This window comes from Prinia subflava, chromosome Z, assembly GCF_021018805.1.
Source record: "Prinia subflava isolate CZ2003 ecotype Zambia chromosome Z, Cam_Psub_1.2, whole genome shotgun sequence".
Taxonomy (NCBI): Eukaryota; Metazoa; Chordata; class Aves; order Passeriformes; family Cisticolidae; genus Prinia; species Prinia subflava.
Window position 1 is genome coordinate 94,224,862 of NC_086283.1, and position 16,778 is coordinate 94,241,639.

Below are 16,778 nucleotides of genomic sequence, written 5' to 3' on the forward strand. Positions count from 1 at the left end.
TTTTATCCCGGTGGAAAGGCTTTGGCTCCTCCCACTGGGTGGAGCATCTCCCAATGGAATGAGGTGATGTTATCAGTCATGTGAGAGGCCTTCAATGGCCCATTCACAGGTGATGTCCCTCGGAGGAGGATGGGTGGAGGAAGAGATAAGGGGGCACTGCCATATCTGGTGTTATCAGGTGTCCCATTAACAGAAGGCATCCACCATCTCTCCACCCTAGATTTACAAGAGATAAAGAACAATATCTCCAAAAAGGTTTCAACAGATGAAAATAAAATATACATTTTTGGTTACATTTTTCAACCCAAGACATCTGTGCAAAATGTTCCTCTTCTAATAGGATAAGAGTGATACTTAGTACTGTAAAACACCCTTCAATCAAGTAATTCTGAGAGTTCCAAGCACTTCTTTCAAAATGTGAAATCTGAGACCAGATACAGAACTCAGCTAAGTCTTTGTCCGTATTGAGTGGAAGGATTACTTTTTTTATTGCTGTTTTTCTCATTCCTGGTTTTCAATCCTTTCTATGCCACAAATCCTTTCCTAGTGAGTGAGTGCCGAACTTAGTTCTGTCCTGTACCCATACTATTGATGACTCTGATTGGAATTTAGCCACTGCACTTTTTAAATTGTATCCCATTTTTCATACTGTTACTCCTATCTGCCAAAATCACATGAATTGTAAATACTCCAATAAACATTCAAAACTTTATATTATACATATAGTTATGTAATCTGTAATTATATTCTTCTCCAGTATGGTCATAAGTGGAAATGAACTAACCAACCATTAACACGTTGCACTTTTCACTTTGACATTGAACTATGGCTGTCTACTCCTAAAAACAGGGCTCTCCAGCTGAATTTTATATGCTTGTGAAATATAAGAAATAAATCTACACTTTCCTGTACGGAATATTGGCTTTTGTGGAAGGAACAGCTTCTCTGCTATAAAAATACAGAATTCTCGACATACACTCCTCTCTCTCTGATCTTTTAAAACAAGTGGACACTTCCTGAAACTGCAAGACTTACTGGCATACTGAACTATATCTAGTGCTATGACAGCTTTTGAGTTGGTGGAATTTTCTGTAAGTAAAGCCCAAAATGTTACTTTTTGAAAACTCACCTAGTTGACAAGTCAGTTTAGCATATATATATATGTAGGATCTCCATTAGTTATACAGCTCTACAGGGAAAATGGACAAAAAGGTTCAGGTATCAACTTCAGTACCATTCTTGAATTTAAAACTTAATTGTCCTTAACAAGTAACTGAAAACTCAAGATGATCATCACTCCATACCACTATAATACCATACCTTGCACACAAAGCCAATCAAGTTTACAGAACCTTATCAGACATGGAAGACACATACATTAGGAAATCGTGATGGGTTATTTTTTTGATTGATTGAAAAGACTTGCCTGTTCATTCACTTCTTGGGAGTGATGCTCTTTGGTGTCTGTGTCAGTGACAGAGGCAGTGGGACCCAGTGCACCCTCAGTACATCTGCAGGTGTCAGGAATCTGAGCAGTGCAGGTGACACTAAGGAGAAATGGGATGCCATCCAGGGACACCAGAACAAGCTTGAGAAGCAGGTTCATGTGAATGTCATAAAGTTCAACGAGGCCAAGGTGATGCATCTGGGCCAGGGCAATCCCAGACAAGAGCACAGACTGGGAGCAGCCCTGCCCAGAAGGACCTGGGGATGCTGCTGCTGAGAGGCTGCACATGACCCAGCCATGGGCACTGCCAGCCCAGAGAGCCAAACGTGTCCTGGGCTGCAGCCACAGCCCCGTGGGCAGCAGGGCAGGGAGGGGATTCTGCCCCTCTGCTCTGCTCTGCTCAGAGCCCACCTGCAGGGCTGCACCAGCTCTGGGGTCCAGCACAGAAGGACAGGGACTTTTTGGAGTTGAGAAGGATCACAAAAATGATTTGAGGCTGGAATATCTCTCCTGTGAGAAAAGGCTGAGGAGGCTGGGGTTGTTCAGACTGGGTGAGAGAAGGCTCTGGAGAGACCTTAAGAGACCTACCAGGTGGTAGGTATTTCAGTAATTAAAGGGTGATTAAAAGAAAGAGGGAGCATGACTTTTTACTTGGGCAGATGGAGACAGGATGAGGGGTGATGATTTTAAATTAAATGAGGAGAAATTTTAATTAGATGCTAGGAAGAAATTCTTTATTCAGAGGGTAGAGTCACTAGAACAGGTTGCCCAGAGGGATGGCAGATGACTGACCCTTGACAATGGAGTTGGACTGGATGACTTTTAAAGGTTCATTCCAACCCACACTATTCTATGATTCTCTAATATGAACATTGCAGTGAGGCAATATTCTGTTCCTGCTTGAAAACCATTTCTGTACTGGTAATGTGAGTTCTGATAAATATGGTTTCACATTGTTACTTCTTCAGTTTTGATTTCATGGAAGATGACAGATTCATCCTGTTGGATCTTCAATATTCAGTAGAAAAAGAGATATTAACATGTGAAAGTTGTTCTATATCAGATGAACATGATTAAGTGAAGTACATTAAAATTGCTGCCATCAGGGAATCAGACAAAATCTGTATCATCCTTAGGAGAAGGGTTTGGTCTGTTACTAATCCCATCAGTTCACAAGTCAGGGCTGCAAGTAGCCCCGGTTGATTTTAGAGTTTGTGTTACTGTGAAGCCCAGTAATTTTTCCTTCATTCTGCACCTGGCTAGAAGTTTAGGATTTCTTCTTCAGGATTCAGATCTCATCACCTTTATCTGCTCTCAGTAATGGACTCTGCAGCCTTTCAGATTTTGACTGAGACTGCCGGCATGCTACATGGTTCATTTAATTAATAGCACGTGATGCCAGTGCTGCATAACTGAACCACTTGCAGTGTTTCCTGGGTGGAATGTAAGGTGTTACACTGAAACATTAAGCTTCTTGATCTTCGGAAGAGATCAGCTTTTTCCTTCCCTGTGGAGTGCTGTCACAGCTGTAACTAAGCGACAAATGTAAATAAGTCACTTAAATATTTTTGGAAGTATGTCTAGACTCTGAAACTTAGTCTTTCCTTTTATTTGAAATAACATAAATCCATTCAGCTTTCAGATACACTGTGGGACAAAAAAGAATGAGGAAAATTGGACTTTGGAATGAGGTGGTAGTAGTTTTTCACATGGTTTTTCAGTCTAAAATTCTTCTGGTTACTTGCCTTTGTTGAGTCTAACTTATTCTGAATGTTGGTTAATTTGAGGTATAGGAAAAATAGACTTTTCGAAGTTGAAAGTAAAAAAAACCTGAAAATATCTTGCAATTTGCACAAAAGGTTGTTGTGAAAACTGTGTGACAGTAGAAGTCTTCTATTTTAAACAAAAAGGTATTTCATGTCTTGCTTAATGGATGGTTTCATGTCCTTGTTGTGTAATTACTAGTATTGTTGAAACTGTTGTCCTCTAAGTTATTTGTAAAAAACCCCATGTAAGATAATGAGGATTAAAACCAATTCAAGTGAATTTAATGACATACTTTAATGCACTGTTGAAAATCTCATGTGTCTTAGAAAGCTCTTAAACATATCTTCTTCTTGGTCATTTTGATTTGCACAGTGATGCTTTACATAGATAAGATCATCTGATTTTAGCAGAAATTGAAGGGAATAGGTCTGGTTTTATTAATTTATTGGTTCCATGGACAAAAAACTGACAGCAGTTCAGTGCTAATCATTTAACGTGCAGGCTGCTTTATGTAAGTCAGATACTGCAATCTGCTCCCAATTCTGAATTTTGGAAAACTGTCACTAAGACCACTTAAATATTGTGGGAACATTGGGTGGCAATGGTGAGTTCTTTTTGCCAGGACAATAACTGGAATTTGAGTGTACAGTTTTTACCCAGTTTTTAGAGATGGTTTTATTTTACTCCAGAAGATACAAAAAATGGATCTGTATATTGAGTGATGGTATTCTCTGTCCATCATCATTAGTTATGTCCTCTGTCTCTATCTTCTTTAAGAAATGTTTTTGTTCATAATACAAGGAAGTCTCCTTTATTAGTTTCATGAAAATGTAGCACAATTGGGGTGGAAACACAATATTTTACTTACCTTGCATTCTCACAGTAAAAGCTTTTGTAACAGAGAGAGATTTGGGTCTTAAAACAGTATCAAGGCATCACTTTTCAATGTTTGCTGTTGTAGAGTATAGGCTAGAATTGGTTTGGGCTTGTTTAATTGAAATAGCAATTTCAGAATCAGGTAAATGTTGAAGTTAGCCAGACTGTTTTTATATTACAATATTTAATTTCTATTAAGAACTATTTCTATTATGTATTTCTATTTTTATTCTATATTTCTATTAAATCATGATGCACACTGCTAATATTTAATCCATGTACATTTGATAATGTGTTCCATTTTATTTCCAGGATTTCCTATTTACTGCAGCATATACTATTGAAATTTGCAGGGTGAAGTTCTTCAGGATAGACACCCAAAAATATTGGTTATATTTCTTTCATAAACCTTATTTTATATAAATTTTATAAAATGTGGATTTTTTTTCCCTACAAAACCTCAAATTCAGTGTTATGAAACATGGCTTCCTCAAAATTAGCACCACTCTTTGCAGCTTGAGTTGCAAAAGCTTAACTGTGACAAACACAGTAAACCCCTAAAAACTAAGCTGCAGTCTGTTTTACATGCTGACGCTGGCTTGGGGAATGACAGAAAAAGTGCTGCTGTAATTTATGCCAGTGAGGCACAAAGATGGATTAAAGCCATGTTTGCTCCCCTCCTCCCACCCAGACTTGAGCCAGCGTTCCTTCACTAGTCTGGAAAAACTGGCTCTATATTAGGTCTCTCCTGCTAAGGCCATTGATTTACTCAACTACATTTTTTAAAAGTTGACAAAATACTTACTTGATTGTTACAAAGGATAAATGAATGCCAGAGGTCTGTATTAGAAACACATTGGAAAGAGAGGTTTCTATTTGGCAAAAAAAATAAGCATTTTTTTGGGTTTTAGTGCTGCCACTAACCTTTAAAGGAGGAAAGAAAAGAAAACTTCTGCTGTAAATCTTTCTCTTTTTTTCCTCCACTTTTGTCTCCACCTTCACCCCTGTACTGCTAGAATATGGTCAGACCTTGCTTGATCTGTAAATGCCAACCCCAGTGCTTCAGTCAGTAATTCATATTAACAAATCATTCTTCTGCTGACATTGTATATTGGTTGCCTCTAGCTGTTCAGCATGTCTGAGAAGCTCAAAGCATATTAAGCAGGGGTTTTGGCTTGTTTATTTTTTGTTAATTCCTCCATAGCTGAGCTTATTTGGACTAAGCATCTGAGTTTTGACTACCGTTTCACTTAAATTCAGAGACAATCCATGCTTCAGTCAAGGGATATCTAGTGTTAGGTTTACTGTCTTGAAATTTGACTTTTTTATTGCCAGAAAATCTAGTGAAGAGAAGAAATAATCTTCTAAATCTTTATTAGCTTGGCTTAAGCTTCCTGCATGTTTACACACCTTTTTAAGCACTCCAGCTTCATCTCATTGAATGACTTATTTAAGAAGTAAGATTTGGATATATTCAGAGTGAGAAGTCTGCCAGGAGTAGTTGTCCATTTAAAGCATCTGAATTCTTGCATCAAACTACATTTTTGTGAAGGGGTCAAGGATGTAATGTAAATGTATTATATATATTAATTGTTACAGAACAGAAGCAGTGTCAAGATAGGATAACTGAATTTTATGTAGTAAAATATTTGTGACTTGAGAAGGTAAGTCATCATAGTTTTACATAGTTGTCCAGATACTATGACAACTGACCACATTTTCCCTCAGATCATTACTGAATAAGGTGAGCTTTTTCATGGTTAAGGTGATTTCCCCTTCTCTTAGAAGGTTATTTGCTTAAATGTTCTTTCAAGAAAAAAAGATTTTTGCTATTGTCTTGAACAATCCATTGATACAATACTTACATTAGTCTTCATTAAGATTAGGTTATTTTGTTGTTAGCTTTGCAAAAACTGGTATCTTCGGGGTTCTGTTTAAGCTGGAGGTTCCATGGTTAGTGAAACTATTAGTTTCTTCCTATAATTTTGTCAGTGATTATTTTGTGATAAAACTAAGCATATTACATTCAAATAAACTATCTCAAAAAGTATTATTTTAGAAATATCTGCAGAAGTTCTGTACTCATCATTTTATGCTGTAGGCCAAAACAAAGAGAAAATACAAACAATTATTTCTTTGGTCTGTGGACGACCCAAACTTGCTGGTTGTTCTGGAGAGGTTAAACCAATTTTCAATCCTTCACTAATTGTAATACACAAATTCAAAGGGCTGGTTAAAGTTAACAGAAGTGTACAGGCTGACTTTGTATCGTATCTTTAAAGCAAGTTTTCATCAATTTTACTTGCTTAACTGTGGGGACATTTTTTGCTTTGTGCAGGAGCAGCAGTAGTACCTTTATTGTTGCTGTGGTTTAGCCCAGCCATCAGCCTGGCCCCAGGCAGCTGCTCACCTGCTGCCCCACCAGCAGGGTCGAGAGAGAATCAGAAGGGTAAAACCTAAAAAACTCATGGTTGACATACACACAGTTCAGCAGAGAAAGCAAAAGCCCCACACACAAGCAGAGTGAAACAAGGAATGCATTCACTGCTTCCCATGGGCAGCTCAGCCATCTACAGGGCCCATCCTGCATGACAGTAACTTGGGAAGACACAATCCATCACTGCAAACATCTCCCTTTCCTCCTTCTTCCCCTCACTTTATACACTGAGCTTGATGCCAGTGTATATCTGGAATATCTTAGTTGGGCTCACCAGTCCTGGCTGTGTGTCCTCCCACCCTCCCTGGCACGCCCTTCCCCTCATCAGTGTGGCAGCAGGAGAAGCAGAACAGGCATTGGCTCTGTGTGAGCCCAGCTCAGCAATAACAAAAACATCTTGGTATTATTGATCCTGTGTTCAGCACAAATCCAAAGCACAGCCCCACATCAGCCACTGTAAAGAAAGTTAACTCTACCCCAGCCAGAAACAGCACAAACAGATGAAAGCTGAAACATTGTAAGCTAAGAGAGTCTTATGAGTCTTGTAATTAGCCTCAGGAGAGTGCAGGGGGGATGGTGTTTGTAGCAAAAGTTAAATTTAAAATTTCTGTGTAAAATTTGTATCATCACTAACATGGATTGGAGCAATATTTTGAAGTAGTAAGTATTTGATGGAAATACTTAACATTTGAAATGGACTGAAATATGGCACATAGCTGTATTTATAATTATTTTCTCACTACTCTTCTAGGCATTTTTTGGACATTTAAAACTTCTGTGAAATAACTAATTATTTGGATTTTGCTAGATCTGAGTAGCAAACTTTATTTCTGTTTTTAAATATCAAGACAACAAACATGAAAAATGCAGGGTGTTATAAAAGCATTTAAAAAAGGGAAAAGATATCCCATCATTAAGAAGGGAGACAAGGAAAGAGAAACAAAGAATATGGAATGGTGGAAACGAGTACAAGAAAAAAAGAGTGAAATCTCTTAGTGGTAACAATCACAGCAGAAACCTATGACTATAAATTATTTCTAGAAAGTATTGTGTGAGTCAGTCTCTTGTCCCACTCTATCCAAGTGATAGGACAAGAGCATGTGGCCCTAAGATGCGGCAGGGGAGGTTTAGATTGGATATTGGGGAAAATTCTCTCCACCACAAAGATTGTCAGGCATAGGAACAGGCTACCGAGGGAAGTGGCTGAGTCACCATTCTACATTTGAGTTTGTAGATGTGGCACTTCAGGACATGATTTAGTGAGCTTGGCAGTGCTGGATCAACAGTCAAATCTGTTGATCCAAAAGGTCTTTCCCAATCTCAGTGTTTCTGTTGTTCTCTGGTTATAAACTTGGTTGAAGTGAAAAACCTGGTTTGGCGCACTAGGTGTGGTGAAAATGTGATACAGTGTAAGGTTTAAATACCTGATGCTACAGAGGGGTACAGGCTTTTGTAGGGATTTAGCACAGCTGCAGTGCTATGAGTTAATGAGACAAACAGTACTCAAGGAAATTGGTTTGTGAAACATCTTTTTTGAGAAATGGCTGTGTGAAACTGTGATAATGAGAGAGATTAACCCATCTTTGAGTCTGGGTCCATCATGGTATTTAGGATATCAACCCTCATTGCAGTAAGAATTAAAACCTACTTAAAGTACTTGGTTAAAAATCGTTTTTCCTTTTAATGATCTGTAAGGGAGAGAGATTTGGATTACAAGACTCCTTTGGATGAAAAGAGGAATGATGGGTTATGTTACACAAGAAGGAAAACAAATCTAGGTGGTGAGACAGAGCAGAGAGAAGCTATGAAATTTGCTTACAAGGGTTGTATTACACAGAGCACTTAAGTGATAGTTGCAGATTTCATTAGAGACACAAACATACTTCCTCTCTCCTGCTGCATTGTGTCTACAAAATTATTTGTAAAGCTCTTGGACACACTTATACAAAGAGTAATGACAGCAGCCTGATCCAAGAGGCTTATTTTGCTTGAAGCATCTCAATTAAAAAAAAAAAAAGAAGCAAATGAAAACTGGAAAAATATTAGATGTTAGTAATGTATTTCCTCCTTCAAAATTCCCTTTGTTTTATGGCATTGACATTCTTTTTGCCTTGTTCATACTCTTGTTCTCTTGCCTTGATTCAAAATTTATGCTTCTTTTTAATTGTCATTTGACAATTTTCTTCACTTGGTTTACATTTTGATATGTCTTTCCCTCTCTGGTTTTTTTCCTCATTCTTATATTTTTTTAGTCTTTACCTTTCTTAATTTTTTTTGTAGTCTCTTAATTGTCTCAGTGTTTCTCAAATGTCTCTCCCTGTGCCACCCACTGCTCTGCTGGGAGGGGAGAGATTGCCAGTGAGTTCATTCTTCCACAACATCCTAATTTTTTTTGTTTCCTTGGGAGAGAGATCTCATTTGCTTTAATTTGTGGATTCTCATCTGTTTTCTCATCATGTTCTCTTGAGTTACTTTTCTGTCCACTGCCCAGGTATCTTGAGGATGATGGAAGGAAAGTGCTAGAACGTTTCCTACATTAAAGATTGATGCTTACACTTGAACATTTACTGTATTTGAAGGAAAATCAGCATCAAGTAGAATATAATTTACAGAAAGCAGTGGTGTTTGAGTACGTATTATTGTTTTTGTTTTAAATATGGAATGCACTGTGAAATTGAGAAAAATAGGAAGCCTGTTGCTTGCATCAATGTCCAACTCAGAAACAAATGGTACTACTAGTAGTTATGATCCATATTGGTCCTATTTTTTTAGACAGCCTATACAATGCAAGAGACAACACTGAATTTCTTGACACAGATACTTACTCCTTCTGCATTCATTTAAGCAACCTGATGGAAAGAATCAGTGACTATGATAAAACATAGCCATAATATTCAAATGATGGTACTCTACATTTTATAGCAACATGATTAATTGCTTTATTTATTTTGTATGCATCTAGTGCAAAAAGAAGGAGTATAGCACCAACTGCAGTGTTTTATGCAGACACCTCCAAAGTGCTGGACCCGCCTAAAACTGCTTAAGAATTCACTGCTGCTCTGCCAGAAGCTACTACCCTTACAACAGAGTTGGCAGGATGTCACTTTTGGTCACACATATTGATGATTTCTTGTTTAAAATGCTGATGTAGTTGAGTGCAAGAGAATGTCCCAGGTTTCCCTGCAGGCACCAGGAGGTTTGCTCTGTGGGGCCAGGTGTGCAAGGAAAGTTGAAGGATGCAGTAGGAAGGTGGTAGCAGACAACAGTTATATCAGTTTGAAAAACAAGTGTGGTCTTAGGCAATACAGCTTTGCACTTGCATTTCAATTTGTATAAAAATCACTGGTGCATGAGTGTACCTGGAGGTTTCAGCTTCATCAGTAGAGCAAAAGCGTGGTGCTTCCTTAGTCTTGCCAAGATTCAAAATTATTCAGTTCACTGATGGCCACTTCAGTTTCTCCCAAAGGGGGTTCTGGGAAGGCCAAAGCTGTTGGACTGCAGGGCTTCTCTTTATGCTGCACTTAACATGACTGCACTTGTCAGCAGCTGGCACAGGGCTCAGATCCAGTGCATGGCTCACACTTCTCAAAGGCAGAGGATTACAGCATATCATATCTTTTCTTACAAGTACCATCTCACTAGAGTAGTTCAAAAGAGCCTGGTCTGTTTGCTGATCTGAGAATATCACTAGGCCATAAGAGTGTCCATGTACCTTTGAAATCCTGCGCAGTCTCTGAAACCATCTTAAATTAATTCATGTATTTCAGTCTGACATTTCAAGACATTCCATTTTTGGAGCACAGAAAAGAGCCAGCTACTGAGTGTTCTTTAGTAACACAAAAGGAAAGAAATGCAGGGCAGCTGCTCCCCGATTACATGGGGATAGGACCTGTGGGATGATGTCATCTGGTCAGGGTAAAAATCAACCTCTTCAGCAATAAATCGATGCAAAGACTACTCTATTCATTTCTGTTAAAAAAATAATTTTGTGATTGTATCTTCTATTAAGGACAGCAACTTGCACAACTAGGTACTTCAAACCCAGAGTCATCAGTTTTGGCAAGCTATTTTATTTTACAAATTTATAGCAAAAAAACTAAGCTGCAAAACTGAGGTTTTGTTTTGAGTTTTGCTTGGTAGAAATGACTACCCCTCATCCTTTACAATTTGAAGAAAAATGGTCTTCAAAATTGAATATCTCTCTTATATGAAATGATCTGTCAACAGTCAGTGATAAGCACAATTTAGTGGGTTCCTGAAGACCAGAGATACAGAGATGAAGTTTCTGCTTTCAGCACAGTGATTGCAGAAACATAACTGGGCAGCCAGCTCCTCATTGAACCCAGGAGCATGCAGAAGGGAAGAGAGCTATAAATTGAACAAGGAAAAGTCTTATGAAACTTCGTGTTTGTGGAACTACACCCTAACTCTGTACTTGGAAAATTATGCAAATAAAAACTTCAGTTGGAGGAACTTGAGCAGGATTAGTTTAAATTCAAATGCTTAATATAGAAATAATTATTAAATGCTTCCTATGTTCCTTTTACAAAACCACCAATTTTCATTGCTTTTGAAAAGCAGTACTCACTGTGATTCACCATTCATATAGATGCAGAACTGGTCAACCTGGGAAGATGTGTGATTTGCTAAAATAAGCTTAAGTTCACAGAAGCAAAATATTTCTTAAAATCTCCACAGCAGTCTGTGTTTATTTTGCTTTACCTCTGAGATGCTGCATCTAAAATTGATTCTGGGAATATCAAAAGTTTCTTAATGTTGGCTTATTTTTAATCACAGCTGGGAATGTCTTAGTGGAAAGTTATGAATAAGAGTCAGAGACTATGACTTCTTTCAGTTCTTGGGGAGAAGTAAATATTGCTTAGTCTGAATCTACTGCATCGAATTTGCAAACTACTTGGGACACTGTATGGCCTGACCCAAGAATTAGAGATGTATTTCATTTTAATTCCTATTAGCTGTATCCTGCAGGTTATGTCCTGCCCTGTAGTATTCTTGGAAGAACCCGAGTTGATGAAAGGACTAAGTGTGACTACACGTCTACTTACACTCCTATAACACACTTTAAAACCACTCACCAAGGAATGATTCCATCACTTAGGCCTGTATTTTATTCAGACTAGGACAGAGGGATTTGATATGTGTACTCATCTTTAATAAGTTGAGAAGAATATGACAAATGCAGAAAGCATGTTAGCTAAAATAAATTACTTCAGTCCCTCCACTGTGAGACAATGTTTTTATAATTAAACTACAAATATGCAACCATGAGTCACTCTGATGGTACATTATGTTATTCTGAATTGTAGAGATCACTAAAAAAATAAGTTTGGGTGTTAGTAGTGTGGACAGGATTATAAACTACCTAAGTTTTTTACACTGGAAACAACAACAAGTATTTATGAAACACACATGTCAGGAATCAGTTGTGATGAAAATTCTCAATTTTTGCTTTGAGGAATCTTCTAAAGCATTCAAGCATATCATGTATGGTTTATAGCTTTCATTTTTTCTGGTTTCTTTAATAGTACTATATTGTAATCTGCAGTAACAGCTGGTTGTCCCACCCTTTCTTTATGTATGAAAATTTGCACTAAAGCTCTTTGAAAACTGTTTAGTTCACAAGGTCTTACATGTTGCTAGAGACCTATAAAGTACTTCATTGGCCACAAGACTTTTCTTTTGAAACTTGCTCATTTTCCTGTATTTTCTGTCACAAAGACTGTTGACAAAGATGTGCTATAAAGATTGATGTGCTTAAATTCAGATCAGTATAGTTCTTAAATTGTCCCATCAAAGTCAAAGATGTTTTGGAAATTGATCACACAAAATCCAAAGGTTAAGTGTGGTTTTTGCCTAAACATATGAGTTTGCCCTGAAAAATAATTTCCTATGTCTCTGGGCAACCTTTTCCAGTGTTTCACCACCCTTGTCTTAAAAAATATCTTATCGGAATCTATGTTCTTTTGATTTAAAACCTTTACCTTTTGTCCTGTAATAACAGGCCCTGCTAACGGGTCTGTCACTATCTAGTAAGTCCTGTTGTGTACTGAAAGTCTGCATTAAGATCTCCTGAGAGCCTTCTCTTCTCCAGGCTGAACAGTCCCAACTCTCAGCTTGTCCTCACGGGAGGGCTGCTCCATCCCTCTGACCATCTCTGTGTCCTCCTCTGGGCTCACTGCAGCAGGTCCCTGTCCTTCTGTGCTGGACCCCAGAGCTGGTGCAGCCCTGCAGGTGGGCTCTGAGCAGAGCAGAGCAGAGGGGCAGAATCCCCTCCCTGCCCTGCTGCCCACGGGGCTGTGGCTGCAGCCCAGGACACGTTTGGCTCTCTGGGCTGGCAGTGCCCATGGCTGGGGCATGTGCAGCCTCTCAGCCGCCAGGACCTGTAAGTTCTTCTTGTCAGAGCTGCTTCAATCCCTTCTTTCTCCAGTGTGTGTTGGTATCAGCAGTTGCCCAGGTGTAAGATCTAGTACTTGGCCTTCTTGAACCCCCTGAGGTCACATGTGCCACTTCGCTGTTGTGTAACAGTTATGTTTTCAGATTACTGGAAATCTGCTGAAATTGGGAAATATCTAATGGGGGAAAAACTTACAATGAACAGTAGGAAAACATTGAATTGAACATGGCATTTGTTTAGTCTGGTGTTCAGAGAATAAAAGCCATGATCTGAACTAAGTTAATGTAGAGCAGCAGGACGTGAAGATTCCCCTTTTGATCTTCTGTGTACCTACTTTAAGTGTTTTCCATGTAAACTCTTCCCCACTTTTGTAAAATCCTCCACCCTGGTGAGAGGTGTCTAAAGTGACTAATAGGAAAACTTGAGAAACACTCCCTGTTCGTGGGAAAAATTCCCCATACATTTTGGAAAACCTGCTAAATAGAAAAAGACAAGAAAACAGAGTTTAGTATGTGAAATAAAATCCAGAGACAACTCTATATGTATTTAGCTGTATTTTGCAAAACTTTACCAAATTATCACATTATAATATAAGGGTCTTCTAAGAAATTTAAAAAAAAAAAAAAAAAAAAGCAACAAAAGAAATCCATGTCAGTTCTTTTTTGCTATGCCCAAAAATAAATCAGAAATCTTGCCATGCGTATTGTAACTGCAAATTGTAACTTCCATTCTTTCACTGAGTTGGAGTTTTTTCTTTGTAGGATGTCACATGTGCTTCAGTTTGAAGACAGAAGCAGAAAGGTGAAAGATGCAAGCATGCAGGATGAAGACACTTTTGAGATCTATGATCCACGGAACCCTGTAACTAAGAGGAGAAGAGAAGAAAGCAAGAAGATAATGAGAGAAAAAAAGGAAAGGAGATAAAAGGAGTGTAAAGTTAGCCAGAGCTGCCTTGGAAAGTGACTGCAATAAAGCACTGGCTCTTTTGTAAGCTGATCCTAAAAATACCAGTGGACAAGTGTGAAAAGGAATTTCTCAAGAACCTGTCATGCAGTTTTGAAGCAGAGCTATCATTTGTTTCTTAAGTTGTGCGGTCAAGTGCTCTCACTGCATTCATTATTCAATCTCTCTAAAGGTTTTTAGAACTATTTAATAAAACAGCTGACTTGCCTTTTGTCTGTGTTTTAATTACAGTAGTCAAAATTTTTTGTTTAATCAAAATACAGTAATCAAAAAGTTTTCAACATAATGAAAATTTGTCTAAATGAGGGTCAGGTTAGGAGATGGGAACCCCATCTGCAGCCTTATAAGATTTTATGAAAGTACAATTTTTACTCTTTTCATTGTTCTTTAAAAGTCATGTAAACTTTGCCTGCCTGAGCCAGTCTGACACAGAATGAAGATGATGCGGTACTTTTTAGAATGGTGCTTTTTACTTTCTTGAAACAAGGTAAGTTTAATTTGAGAATCTGGCTAGTGCCTTCTTCTTTTGAAATACACATTCCAGTACAGATCCCATCTGGGGAAACTGAGATAGTACATTTTATATGTATTATTTCACTGTCCATACCACATGAATAAAAAAAGAGAATTGAGTATGCTGTAATGGTTGCTTAAACCACTTGTTGCAATACCAGAAAGATCCCTTTGGTAGAGTTTTCACCATAAAGTAGCAGGAAATGAAGATTGGCTTATAAATTAGTCCAGTACAGAAACAAAAGAAAATGTGATCAGTGTCATTAAAAATATAACCTTATTTTTAACATCTGTTCTATCATCTAAAATTGAACAGTTCAAGCTTCCAGTTTATAGATTTTTCTCATATTTTACAACCCTGGGTGTTAATATTTTTACCAGTAAATAGTAATTTTCATTGCTTGTTCTTTACAGCAAACTTGGTGCCACAGGAACATGAATTACCCAAATGGCCAATAGCTAAAGAAGAGTGAACAAGGTCATTAAAAAGCGCCACCAGAGCAGTGTTTTGCTGATGTTGTTTTTAGAACAAGTTCAGTAAGGTATGGTGTCCTTATCAAGCTGCCACTGCCAAATTTCTTGATAGGGTTTGAAGTGTGAGATACATAAACCTGCATTGGTGGGTTAATATGGCCCAAATGTCAGAGGTTAGATTAATACAGACTATTGCTTTAATGCACAGTGCAACCTTTAAGATAAGGAGAAAACTTGGAGGTGTGAAGTGAGATCCTGTATAAAGCTGTCATTATCCTCCTCTTAGGCTGAGTGAATTATATTGTGCCATGGTGTAAAGAAGTTAAGAGGGGTTACATTCCTTAACATGGCCATTCACAAACTACTGAGTCAAAGTTTTTTCATCATTAAATCACTCCTGTTGGGCTGCTGCTGGCAAATTGAAGAACGTCTAATGTCACATGGTGTTACCTCTATTCATTGCTTTGTGGGGAAAATTTTAAATCAGTCGTTACAGGAAATGAGCATATCAAACCCCCATTGTGGTGGAGATGGGAGGGAGGAAAAGGTGGTGAACATGAGGAAAAGTGAGGGCTAGATCTGAAAACAGGCTTGAGCATCAATTCCAGGACAGTTACTGCTCCTGGGGTAAAAAAAAATGTTCTAATAACATCTTTTTCCTGCAAGCTGCAGTATGATGCATGAATCAGTAAGTGGACAAGTTGACTAACACCCTTCTTAACTGAATATTTTTGCCGACTACCTGCAGCAGCTCTGAATAAGCTGTATTAGACAATTCCCAGTCTTAAGCACTAAAGAAGCCCGAAGAGGAAACTAAACTTGGGGGTTAGGACTCTGCTCACTTGGAAGAGGTTTGAAAAGTCTGGACCTTGCATACACAGGATTGGAAACCTGACAAGAACAAGAGAGTGACTGTGTTGGCATTTTCTTGGTAAGTGTGCACTGAAAGTCAGATTATCACAACTAGTCAACTGAGAATCACTTAGAAATGGGCTAAGGTGTCTTAAATGTTATTCATTTCACTGAAGCTAAAGTAGTTCTGTATTTTATTTAGGAGACATTTGGACCACAGCTAAGAAAAGCCTATTTCAGAAGTACATTCTCAGGTAAAGTCAGCACCAAAGAGTAAGAACCTCAGAGAAAGAAGTTGGAATGATAACACTTGTCTGAAACTAGTAGTTTGCAGTGTCACAGCTAACTCCCATTCTGCCAGTAACAATCCTGCCTGTTTCCCATACTGCTAGGCTGGCAGAATCTTTTCAACTCAAACCTATTTCATTCATCATCTGTCATTGCTGTAATTACATGAAATGTTGAGTGGTACGGCATTGCAGTGTTCTTTATAGACTGTGAAATGTGTGTGCTCAGAGTTACATCTTTCATTTGCCAATACTGAAAATCAAGTGGGGAATACAGTGAGGGCAGGTGTCTCCCTCTCTGTGAAACAGTCATACTGAGATAGGTTAGTGGCTGAAAACTGAAGGAACAAGCAGTTGGTTTTGTGACTGAAGAAATAATTTGTTCCGTGGTAATAAGATTTTTGACTGATTATAATTTTTAAATCTTTATATGAGCATCTCCCATGTTCCACCCTTATGGCCACCATGGCACCTGCCTGTATAAACATGAGCATAATCTCTACATAGCTGTAACATACAGCCAGGAACATTTGTCTATGCACTACCAATGCAAATGCAGTGTCTTGACATTGTTGTGAAGCTTTGCTTCCTAAAAATGCTAATTATCAGCACAAACTGCCCAGCTTGAAGATGCAAACCACAATGCTGATACGTCATAATTTCTGTAGACAAGTCAGTGTGTAAAATTGCCCTGTATGCTGTACTTCCCCACCATCACCACCTGCTTTTTTGATTACTCATTACTCC

The 16,778-nt window shown here is 38.3% G+C and overlaps 1 protein-coding gene across 1 annotated transcript in view; it reads left to right on the plus strand.

The window, feature by feature from the left end:
* CWC27 (CWC27 spliceosome associated cyclophilin) overlaps nucleotides 1–14,130 on the plus strand; it is a 97,212-nt gene extending 83,082 nt beyond the window's left edge. The window contains exon 14 of the mRNA XM_063422026.1: nucleotides 13,704–14,130. Coding sequence (XP_063278096.1) covers nucleotides 13,704–13,866 — 163 coding nt within the window. The 3' untranslated portion in view covers nucleotides 13,867–14,130. The remainder of the gene's footprint in view (nucleotides 1–13,703) is intronic.
* Nucleotides 14,131–16,778: the final 2,648 nt, after the last annotated feature.